The 12,121-nt window shown below is 39.0% G+C and overlaps 1 protein-coding gene and 1 non-coding gene across 2 annotated transcripts; one reads left to right on the forward strand and one right to left on the reverse strand.

Moving 5' to 3' along the window:
* Positions 1-5,268: 5,268 nt before the first annotated feature.
* LOC120000625 lies at positions 5,269-10,545 on the reverse strand. The gene has a single exon (XM_038848748.1). The coding sequence runs from the start codon at positions 10,543-10,545 to the stop codon at positions 5,269-5,271; it is 5,277 nt and encodes a 1,758-aa protein (XP_038704676.1).
* On the forward strand, positions 9,942-10,049 carry LOC120001154. Its single transcript, XR_005468759.1, has one exon. It is a non-coding gene; the product is annotated as a small nucleolar RNA R71 (small nucleolar RNA).
* Positions 10,546-12,121: the final 1,576 nt, after the last annotated feature.

The raw sequence follows: 12,121 nt of genomic DNA on the forward strand, positions 1-12,121 counted from the left end.
AAACTTGCTAGTTGAGTCTTCGTGCCACGTTTCGTATGGTAAAGATGCGAATAGACCAATTTATGTTTGAAATTGCACAAAAACGGGAAAAGCTCTTCTATGGAGAGAGTTGAGCAATTCCAAAGCATCAATGTGGACCGTTGTACTCGATTTAGTGGTCTTAGAAGTCTAACTTGCTAGTTTAGCCTTCGTGCAACATTACGCAAGTTAAAGATGCGAATAGACCAAGTTATGTTTGAAATTGCGCAAAAACGTGACAAGCTCCTCTATGGAGAGAGTTGAGCAGTTCCAAAGTGTCAATGTTGACCGTTGTACTCTATTTAGTGCTCTTACAAGTCTAACTTGCTAGTTGAGCCTTCGTGCCACGTTTCGTAAGGTAAAGATGCAAATAGACCTAGTTATGTTTGAAATTGCACAAAAACGTGAAAAGCTCCTCTATGGAGAGAGTTGAGCAATTCCAAAGCATCAATGTAGACCGTTGTACTCTATTTAGTGCTCTTAAAAGTCTCAATTGCTAGTTGAGCCTTCATGCCACGTTACTTAAGGTAAAGACAAGAATAGACCAAGTTATGTTTGAAATTGCACAAAAAGGTAAAAAGCACCTCCATGGAGAGAGTTGAGCAATTCCAAAGCATCAGTGTGGACCGTTGTACTCTATTTAGTCCTCTTAAAAGTCTAAATTGCTAGTTGAGCCTTCGTGCCACGTTTCGTAAGGTAAAGACGGGAATAGACCAAGTTATGTCTCAAATTACACAAAAACGTGAAAAGCTCCTTTATGGAGAGAGTTGAGCAATTCCAAATCATTAATGTGGACCGTTGTACTCTATTTAGTGTTCTTAGAAGTCTAACTTGCCAGTTTAGCCTTCGTGCAACGTTACGTAAGTAAAAGACGCGAATAGAACAAGTTATGTTTGTAATTGCACAAAAAGGTAAAAAGCTCCTCCATGGAGAGAGTTGAGCAATTCCAAAGCATCAGTGTGGACCGTTGTACTCTATTTAGTGCTCTTAAAAGTCTAAATTGCCAGTGTAGCCTTCGTGCCACGTTTCGTAAGGTAAAGACGGGAATAGACCAAGTTATGTCTCAAATTGCACAAAAATGTGAAAAGCTCCTCTATGGAGAGAGGTGAGCAATTCCAAGGTGTCAATGTGGACCGTTGTGCTCTATTTAGTGCTCTTAAAAGTCTAACTTGCTAGTTGAGCCTTTGTGCCACGTTTCGTACGGTAAATTTACGAATAGACCAATTTTTGTTTGAAATTGCACAAAAACGTGAAAAGCTCTTCTATGGAGAGAGTTGGGCAATTCCAAAGCATCAATGTGGACCGTTGTACTCTATTTAGTGGTCTTAGAAGTCTAACTTGCTAGTTTAGCCTTCGTGCAACGTTACGCAAGTTAAATATGCGAATAGACCAAGTTATGTTTGAAATTACACAAAAACGTGAAAAGCTCCTCTATGGAGAGAGTTGAGCAATTCCAAAGTGCCAATGTGGACCGTTGTACTCTATTTAGTGCTCTTAAAAGTCTAACTTGCTAGTTGAGCCTTCGCGCCACGTTTCGTAAGGTAAAGATGCAAATAGACCTAGTTATGTTTCAAATTACATAAAAACGTGAAAAGCTCTTCTATGGATAGAGTTGAGCAATTCCAAAGCATCAATGTTGGCCGTTGTACTCTATTTAGTGCTCTTAAAAGTCAAACATGCTATTTGAGCCTTCGTGCAACGTTTTTTAAGGTAAAGACGCGAATAGACCAAGTTATGTTTGAAATTGGACAAAAATGTGAAAAGCTCCTCTATGGAGAGAGTTGAGCAATTCCAAAGCATCAATGTTGACCGTTGTACTCTATTTACTGCTCTTAAAAGTCTAAATTGCTAGTTGAGCCTTCGTGCCACGTTTCCTATGGTAAAGACGTGAATAGACCAAGTTATGTTTGAAATTGCACAAAATGGTAAAAAGCTCCTCTATGGAGAGAGTTGAGCAATTCCAAAGCATCAGTGTGGACCGTTGTACTCTATTTAGTGCTCTTAAAAGTCTAAATTGGTAGTTGAGCCTTCTGATGTAATAATTCTCGCAAGTGCACAAGAGTCTACGAATAGTACAATGTATGCAAGTACGAGGTCGATCCCACGGAGACTAGTTAATCTAATTTATGTACCTAACGTGATGAATGATTGAGATTTGGGGAAAAAGGAAGAATGATTGATGTAATAAAATAAAATAAAAACAAAGAAATAAAATTCAGATTTTGTGATACCAATATGAGAAGAACACTAGGGCAATGATTTCACCTAGTAATCCTATCACAAGCATTCAATTAACAAACACACAATTATGGTTCCGATTCAAGGGTTGATTCTTTCTTAAATATGTTGGTTCGTTCGTTCGCGGTGCCAACAAATATTATTAACAATGGATTAATCCTGTTCGGTTCGCAGTTTTTAACCCAAGGCTAACAACTCATTACGATCTAAAGAACTATAACAACCAATCAATCCCCTAAACCTTGTTCATGGCAGTCGACAATTGATTTCCTTAATTTCAGTTCCACTAAAACACGTGAATTCGGTTCGTTCCTTAGTCCTAGCTAGATGAATCTAATTGAGCATTTAATTGGTGATCAAGCAATCAAACAAACAATAGACTATAAGCATGGTAATTAAAAACATGAATCCTTGAACCAAAATTATGCATCCATTAAATTGAAATACTTGCAATATTCATACTAGGCTACATCAAGCCCTAGCAAAGAGGTTTAGTTACAACTCATCTTCAAAGTATCAAAAAGAAATCTAAGAAGAGAAATCATGGAAAAGAGTTGAAGAAAAGAAATCATGGAAAAGAGTTGAAGAAAATCCCCTTGATTTGTTGGAGTTGTTGTTGGGTAGGAAACCTTCAGATCCTTGAATCCCTATGAAAGCTTGGTGAGAAGGAGCTTTGTAGCCTCAAAACCCAGGAAAAGAGTTCAGAGTTTCCTCAACTCGGCCGCCCTCTTTTATATCCTTAAAAGTCCCAGAAAAACCTAATTTTGGTGTATTTCGGAAAGCTGCTACGTCAACCTCCGCTCGAGCGGTGATGGCTGCTCGAGCGGTCAAAGATGTAGCTTCTGTGGCAGCAGCTACCTTCAGCTCCGCTCGATCTCTGTGGGGCGCTTGAGCGGAATACTAGGCCGCTTGAGCGGTCATTTGTGCTCCAGCGGCCATTAGTGCTCCAGTGGTCCTATATATGATTCCAATTGCAATTTACTCCTCTCTTTGATCCGTATCTTTGCTCCAACTCCTCCTACCATAAAAATACAAGGAACATGAATAATATCAATCTAATTCCATAAAGAATTACCGAGAACATAATGCACTTAAGCACAAAAATGTGGTAAAATATATGTACATCAAATACCCCCACACTTTGCTTTTGCTCGTCCTCGAGCAAAACAAAATTAAAATAAAAAAAACTAACTCACTTTCGCAGGAATCGCGGTGGCACTCAGCATGTGACACAAGCCTTTAAACCCCTAGGTGTCCCTAGTGGACGAGTTATAGTCTCGTGAGGGTTTACCAGAACGGTACCCACAAACATTTAAAATAGTCCTTCCAATCTCGCTCAAGCACCAAAAATGTCTTATAAACTGGCCATTAGCTAAAGAATATCACAAAGAATCATGCTCAAATATATATGTATAGAATTAGGCCAACATCAACACAACATATCTCAATTGAAATAGTGCACATTCAAACTCAATTTCAACTTCTCACCAGGAATACTCTCAAGATTCACTCAATTTAGTGGGAGTAAAGTGTTTGCACTCAATTAATCTCATGAAAATAGTCCTACCATATGCTTGCTTGTCCACCCATTCTACACTATTAAAAACATGTAACTTCATGAATCAAGAGGTCTTTATTCAAGGTTGTAATGGGGTCAAAGGTGAAGGTAAAGAGAAAAAGTGGTATAGGAAATCACAAAATTTCTAAAGAACTAGTAAAGCACACAAAAATTAGGGCATATCTCATCTTGTCGGCCCAATCTTCATTCTCAATATTCAATACTCCACCAATTTTTTAGAACTTCAAGATTTCTTGAATTATGCACATAAACTTCTTTTTTTTTTTTCTTTTTCTTTTTTTTTCTTTTTCGACTCATTAATACACATGTGTTCCACATCACATTTATTCTCAACCAAATAACATCCCAAAACAAATAAGAACTCCCCCACACTTAATTCTTTTCATTATCAAACTCAACATACTTGAACACCATCAACACTTGAAAAATCTCATGGTATGCTCTACTAATCCCTTAGAATAAGGTAAATAATTGTTTTTCGGGTTAAAGGGTCAAGTAGATAAGTTTCATGAATAAAAAGGCTTATTTAGGCTCAAAGGGCTTTCTAGTGAATAAATACATTAGGATATAGGCAATTTGGCTATAATGGTATCATCCTAATGCCTCAATCATATTCATGTTATCACATGTATCAATATAGTCTCAAAAAGGTTTAAAGCAAGTTCTAGAGAAACATGTAATCATGAGAGCACACAAGAAAGAAATTGGATTGATATGCATAATGTATCAATCATATAGGCACAAAACTCACAAGGGTAATTATGCAAGTCTACATCAAGTCCAAATATGCTTCTTTCTCAATCAACATATCATGTTAACATCGGCCCATGAAAATTGTAATTCAAGCTCAATTCTCATGAAAATTCTATTTACTAACAAACTAATTTTAGACCTAAACAATTTATGTCTCATCATCGCATTGGAAGGAACTAATTTTTTTTAATTTTTTTTTTCTTCAAAACAAGCTATTCTCACCCCCACACTTGAATTATGCAATGTCCTCAGTGCATGGAATAATGTGAAAAATAACGCGAAGACAAAGTACTGAGTTAGAGCGATACAACCTGACTGCGAAAACATTCGGGAAGTAATTACTGCGTAGAATTCTGCACTGCACAGCTGTTGTAAAATCATCAATTTCTCCTTCATCTGAGCTCGGATTCACGAACCGTAAAATTCTGCAGAAACTAGACATCCGTATCTTTCTGCACATATATGGCAAACATTCTGGTTCGTCCTGAGTTGCTCCAGAAAATTGTTTCAATCCAGCACTTTGGCACAACTTTTTCTTTTTGCATTTGATGCACAAATAGCAATTCAATTCAGTGTGGGATGAATTAAAATAATATACAATAAAAGGAACGAATTTACCGGGTGGGTTGCCTCCCACCAAGCGCCTTATTTAATGTCTTGGCAAGACGAAACTTCTTTGACTATGGTGTTAGATTTGGGACTTGATCAACTACGACACCAATGTCAACATCTGTGAGAGAGTCAGTTAAAAATGGCTTCACTCGTTGCCCATTCACCTTGAACGTGCTACCATCTCTCGGATTCCGAATTTCCACCGCACCATAAGGAAAAACTTTCATGACCTCAAATGGTCCCGTCCATCTAGAATTTAATTTACCCGGAAACAAACGAAATCGAGAATTATATAATAAAACACGCATACCTTCGGTAAGTTCTTTTGGCTGAATCAATTTGTCATGTGCTGCCTTAGTGCGTTCCTTGTAGAGCTTTGCATTTTCATAAGCTTCAAGACGGAGCTCCTCTAACTCGTTGAGTTGTAACTTTCTTTCTGCACCTGCAGCTTGTATATCAAAATTTAATTTCTTTATAGCCCAATACGCCCGGTGCTCAAGTTCCATAGGCAAGTGACATGCTTTTCCAAACACAAGACGATAAGGACTCATACCAATCGGTGTTTTAAAAGCTGTCCGATATGCCCACAAAGCATCATTAAGCTTAATAGCCCAATCTTTCCTAGTGGAGTTGACAGTTTTCTCCAAAATTCGTTTGATCTCCCTATTGCTAACTTCCACTTGACCCGATGTTTGAGGATGGTATGGGGTGGCTATTTTGTGAGTGATGTTGTATTTTTTCAACAAGGCTTCAAAAGGCTTTTTGCAAAAATGACTACCACCATCACTAATAATGGCCCTAGGGGTTCCAAACGTAGTAAAAATCATATCCTTAAGGAATGTAAGAACAACCCTATGGTCATTGGTCCTAGTAGCTAGGGCTTCAACCCATTTAGAGACGTAATCCACTGCTACAAGGATATAAGTGTAGCCATAAGAAGGGGGAAACGGGCCCATAAAATCAATACCCCACACATCAAACATCTCAACCACTAGAATGCTATTCAAAGGCATTTCATTCCTTCGACTAATATTGCCTGACCTTTGACAACTATTACATCCATCACAAAAGTGGAATGCATCTTTAAAAAGCGTAGGCCAGAAAAAACCTGATTGGAGCACTTTTAAAGCTGTTTTCTTAGCTCCAAAGTGTCCACCACAAGCAAGATCATGTGCATGTCGTAGAATGTTCTCTTGTTCTTCTTCAGGAACGCACCGGCGAATGATTTGGTCGGGTCCATGCTTGAACAAATAAGGATCCTCCCAATAATAGTGCTTGACCGATGCCAAAAATCTCTTCTTTTCCTGAAAAGTTAGTCCTTCTTGAAGTACGCCACAAGCAAGATAATTAACAAAATCAGCATACCATGGCTCCTTTGAATGGACAATCAAGAGTTGTTCATCCGGAAAAGTCTCATTGATCGGCACCTGATTCTCTTGACAAAATCCTTCTTCCACAATGCGTGATAGGTGATCGGCCACCACATTCTCACTACCCTTTTTATCTTTGATCTCCAAGTCGAACTCTTGAAGTAAGAGGATCCACCGAATCAACCTAGGCTTGGCATCTTTCTTATTCAACAAATACTTTAAAGCCGCATGGTCAGTATAAACAATTACTTTGGAACCAACTAGAAAAGCACGAAATTTTTCCAAAGCAAATACCACTGCCAACAACTCTTTTTCTGTGGTGGAGTAATTCAGTTGTGCGTCATTCAAAGTACGACTAGCATAATAAATAACATGGGACGCCTTACCATCCTTTTGACCAAGAACCGCACCAACCGCATAATCAGATGCATCACACATAAGCTCAAATGGTAACGACCAATTGGGAGTAGAAATAATAGGAGACGAGGTCAATGCATGTTTCAACACATTAAAAGCTGCCAAGCACTCTTTGTCAAAATCAAAAACTGCATCTTTAGCCAATAAATCGCAAAGAGGTTTGGTGATCTTAGAAAAATCTTTGATGAAACGTCTATAAAAACCCGCATGTCCTAAAAAACTTCTAACACCTTTAACAGAAGTAGGGGAAGGTAAATTTTTTATCAAGTCAATTTTTGCTTTGTCTACCTCAATCCCCTCGTGAGACACTACATGTCCTAGCACGATACCCCTCCTAACCATGAAATGACATTTTTCCCAATTCAAAATTAAATTCGTCGCTTGACATCGTTTCAAAACTAGAGCTAAATTTTCAAGGCATGCATCAAAAGAAGATCCAAAAACTGAAAAATCATCCATGAATACCTCAATTATTCGCTCCACCATGTCGGAAAAAATTGCCATCATGCAACGTTGGAAAGTAGCGGGGGCATTGCACAATCCGAAGGGCATCCTTCTATAAGCGAATGTACCGAATGGGCATGTGAAGGTGGTCTTTTCTTGATCCTCAGGTGCAATCGGAATTTGATTATAACCTGAAAACCCATCAAGAAAACAATAGTGAGAATGACCCGATAAGCGTTCAAGCATTTGATCAATGAAAGGGAGAGGAAAGTGATCCTTTCTAGTGGCGGTATTCAACTTCCGATAGTCAATGCACACTCTCCATCCGGTAGTCATCCTTGTAGGAATGAGTTCATCATCCTTGTTCTTTACCACCGTGATACCGGATTTCTTTGGCACTACTTGAACTGGACTTACCCACTTGCTATCCGAAATTGGATAGATCACCCCCACATCGAGCAATTTGAGGACTTCAGCTCTCACCACTTCCTTCATGTTTGGATTGAGTCTTCTTTGTGATTCTCGTGATGGTCTTACCTCATCCTCCATTAAAATTCTATGCATGCACAAGGTGGGGCTAAGGCCTTTGATATCAGTAATAGTCCATCCCAAAGCCGTTTGATGATGTTTAAGCACTTGAATGAGACTCTTCTCCTCTTCCTTAGTCAAATCCGTAGCAATAATTACCGGAAGAGTCTCATCTTTACCTATGTATGCATACTTGAGATGTTGTGGCAATGGTTTTAATTCCAACTTTGGTGGAGAGATGATAGATGGTTCGAGCTTTGTCTTATTCATCACCAATGGCTCAATTGGAGGCGTGTACCTTGGTTGATATGGTTTGGTGTGCTCTAAGACCGCTCCAACACTTTCAATTGCTTCTTCTTCACTAGGTGATCCTATCAAAACCTGTTCAAGATCCGTAATTTCATTATGCACAAAGGTAGATGTAATCAACGTATCTATTAGATCAATAGAGAAACACGTATCAAGTGAAGTAGAAGGAAAAGAGAGAGCTTCAAACACTTTAAGTTCCACAGTTTCTCCCAAAACGGTCATTGTCAAGGTACCGTCCTTCACTCGGATGCATGTGTCTGCAGTTGCCATGAATGGCCGACCAAGAAGTATAGGTGCATCATGTCCATTCATCCCACTTTCTTCCGTATCTAAAATTATGAAATCTGCAGGAAGAATGAGTTTATCTACTTGAACCAAAATATCTTCTACAATACCTTTAGGATACCTCACAGAACGATCGGCAAGCTCAAGACGAACTGTAGTCTTCTTCATTCCTTGGATTCCAAGTTCCTTGTAAACCGAGAATGGCATTAAGTTGATGCTTGCTCCAAGATCTAGCATCGCATGTCCATGTCGCTTGCTGCCAATGGTGATGGGTATATCAAAGCTACCTGGATCAGATAACTTAGGTGGAAGGTCCCTTTGAAGAATTGCACTCACGTTCTTATTCAACTTGACTCCTTCGTTAGGTGCAAACTTTAGCTTATGAGTCTTCAAACTCTTCAAGAATTTCCCATATGTCGGAATCTGTTCTATCACATCAAGCAAGGGCAAGTTAATTTGAACTTTACTCAACACATCATAAATTTCTTTGAAATACTTATCTTGCTTGTTTTGCTTAAGACGACCCGGGAATGGAATAGGTGGCATGTAAGGATTGACTTCCTTATGGAGAACACTCGTATTGCCTTCCTTAGAATGGGTGGCAGGTGGAGTAGGCTCAGATTTTTCAACATCTTGTTGAACATCTTCTTGTTCTTTTTCACCTACATCCACAACGTCATTAATGTCATCAACACCATTATTAATAACCTTACCACATCGAAGATGAATGGCCTTGGCTTGTTCATTGTTCTTCGGATTGACAACAGTTTGACTAGGAAATTTTCCAGCTTCCCTTTGGCTTAATGCCTCAGCGATTTGACCAACTTGAGCCTCCAACTTTTGTTGACTAATAGCCAATTGCCGCACCATGTCCTCCAATGTGGTGGTTGGTGGATTGGCTTGGTTCTGGGTATTCTTCCATGAAAAATTTGGATGTGCTCGAAAACCTGGGTTATAAGAGTTGGAGTATGGGTCAAACCTTGGATTCCGGTTATAAGAGTTCATCATGCTTGCCTGTTCTTGTACAAACTCCGGAAAATCCACTCCTTGAGGGCATGTAATGGTGGCATGGCCAGGAACATGACATATGGCACAGATCTCTTGTTGAATTGTGTGCCCATTCATTGCTAGAAGCATGTCCAACTTACTAGCAATGGCGTCAACCTGCGATCTTGGTGCAAAAGTGTCAGAATTATTAAGTTCATAAACACCAGCTCGCTTACCTCGCGTCTCTGAATGTTGGGTCTCAACTGCTAGATTATCAAACAAAGTTTGACATTCTGTTGGAGTCTTATTCCTGATAGATCCCCCTGCATAATTATTAACTGCAGCCTTACTAGGAACTGTCAGTGCTTTATAAAATATGCGCATCAACACTAATGAAGGCAAAGCATGATGGGGACACTGAGTTAACAAATTATTAAATCTCTCCCACGCTTCAGAAAACGACTCATCAAGTTGTTGTTCAAATTGCATGATCTTATCCCTAAGAGCATCATTTTTCTGAGTTGAGAAAAATTTTTCTAAAAATTTATTTTGTACCTCAATCCATGTCGTCAGTGAACCTGGTCTCAAACTGTTGAGCCATGTTCTTGCTTTGTCCTTCATACAGTAGGGGAAGATCTTCAACCTCAAGTGCTCCTCAGTAACTCCCGTAGACAAAGACATGCTAGAAACCATATTAAAAATTTCACGAATATGACTAAGTGGATCCTCCGAACTTAGACCATGAAAAGAAGGCATCATGTTAAAGTGTATAGTCTTAAGCTCGTAGTTCCTAGCTGCCGTCGGAAGTACGATGCAAGATGGGGATTCTGGAATAGTGGGGATGTCAAGATCACCCATCGTTTCAGCTGGAACTATTGCTGCCATCTTCTTGTCTTCGGTTGAGGATTCTTCGTTACTTTCTCCTTGATTCTTATTCCTTAACAAACTTTCAATGTCGTCTATGTAAGGTTGTAGCTCTCCTTTCAAAGAGCGTCTACCTTGCATAAACCTGAGAAATTAAAATAAAAAAAAATTAAGTACACAATTGAACTAAACTAGTCCCCGGCAACGGCGCCAAAAACTTGATGTAATAATTCTCGCAAGTGCACAAGAGTCTACGAATAGTACAATGTATGCAAGTACGAGGTCGATCCCACGGAGACTAGTTAATCTAATTTATGTACCTAACGTGATGAATGATTGAGATTTGGGGAAAAAGGAAGAATGATTGATGTAATAAAATAAAATAAAAACAAAGAAATAAAATTCAGATTTTGTGATACCAATATGAGAAGAACACTAGGGCAATGATTTCACCTAGTAATCCTATCACAAGCATTCAATTAACAAACACACAATTATGGTTCCGATTCAAGGGTTGATTCTTTCTTAAATATGTTGGTTCGTTCGTTCGCGGTGCCAACAAATATTATTAACAATGGATTAATCCTGTTCGGTTCGCAGTTTTTAACCCAAGGCTAACAACTCATTACGATCTAAAGAACTATAACAACCAATCAATCCCCTAAACCTTGTTCATGGCAGTCGACAATTGATTTCCTTAATTTCAGTTCCACTAAAACACGTGAATTCGGTTCGTTCCTTAGTCCTAGCTAGATGAATCTAATTGAGCATTCAATTGGTGATCAAGCAATCAAACAAACAATAGACTATAAGCATGGTAATTAAAAACATGAATCCTTGAACCAAAATTATGCATCCATTAAATTGAAATACTTGCAATATTCATACTAGGCTACATCAAGCCCTAGCAAAGAGTTTTAGTTACAACTCATCTTCAAAGTATCAAAAAGAAATCTAAGAAGAGAAATCATGGAAAAGAGTTGAAGAAAAGAAATCATGGAAAAGAGTTGAAGAAAATCCCCTTGATTTGTTGGAGTTGTTGTTGGGTAGGAAACCTTCAGATCCTTGAATCCCTATGAAAGCTTGGTGAGAAGGAGCTTTGTAGCCTCAAAACCCAGGAAAAGAGTTCAGAGTTTCCTCAACTCGGCCGCCCTCTTTTATATCCTTAAAAGTCCCAGAAAAACCTAATTTTGGTGTATTTCGGAAAGCTGCTACGTCAACCTCCGCTCGAGCGGTGATGGCTGCTCGAGCGGTCAAAGATGTAGCTTTTGTGGCAGCAGCTACCTTCAGCTCCGCTCGATCTCTGTGGGGCGCTTGAGCGGAATACTAGGCCGCTTGAGCGGTCATTTGTGCTCGAGCGGCCATTAGTGCTCCAGTGGTCCTATATATGATTCCAATTGCAATTTACTCCTCTCTTTGATCCGTATCTTTGCTCCAACTCCTCCTACCATAAAAATACAAGGAACATGAATAATATCAATCTAATTCCATAAAGAATTACCGAGAACATAATGCACTTAAGCACAAAAATGTGGTAAAATATATGTACATCACCTTCGTGCCACGTTTCGTAAGGTAAAGACGGAAATAGACCAAGTTATGTCTCAAATTGTAGAAAAATATGAAATGCTCCTCTATGGAGAGAGTTGAGCAATTCCAAAGTGTCAATGTAGACCGTTGTACTCTATTTAGCGCTCTTAAAAGTAAAACTTGCTAT

This window comes from Tripterygium wilfordii, chromosome 6, assembly GCF_013401445.1.
Source record: "Tripterygium wilfordii isolate XIE 37 chromosome 6, ASM1340144v1, whole genome shotgun sequence".
Lineage (NCBI taxonomy): Eukaryota > Viridiplantae > Streptophyta > Magnoliopsida > Celastrales > Celastraceae > Tripterygium > Tripterygium wilfordii.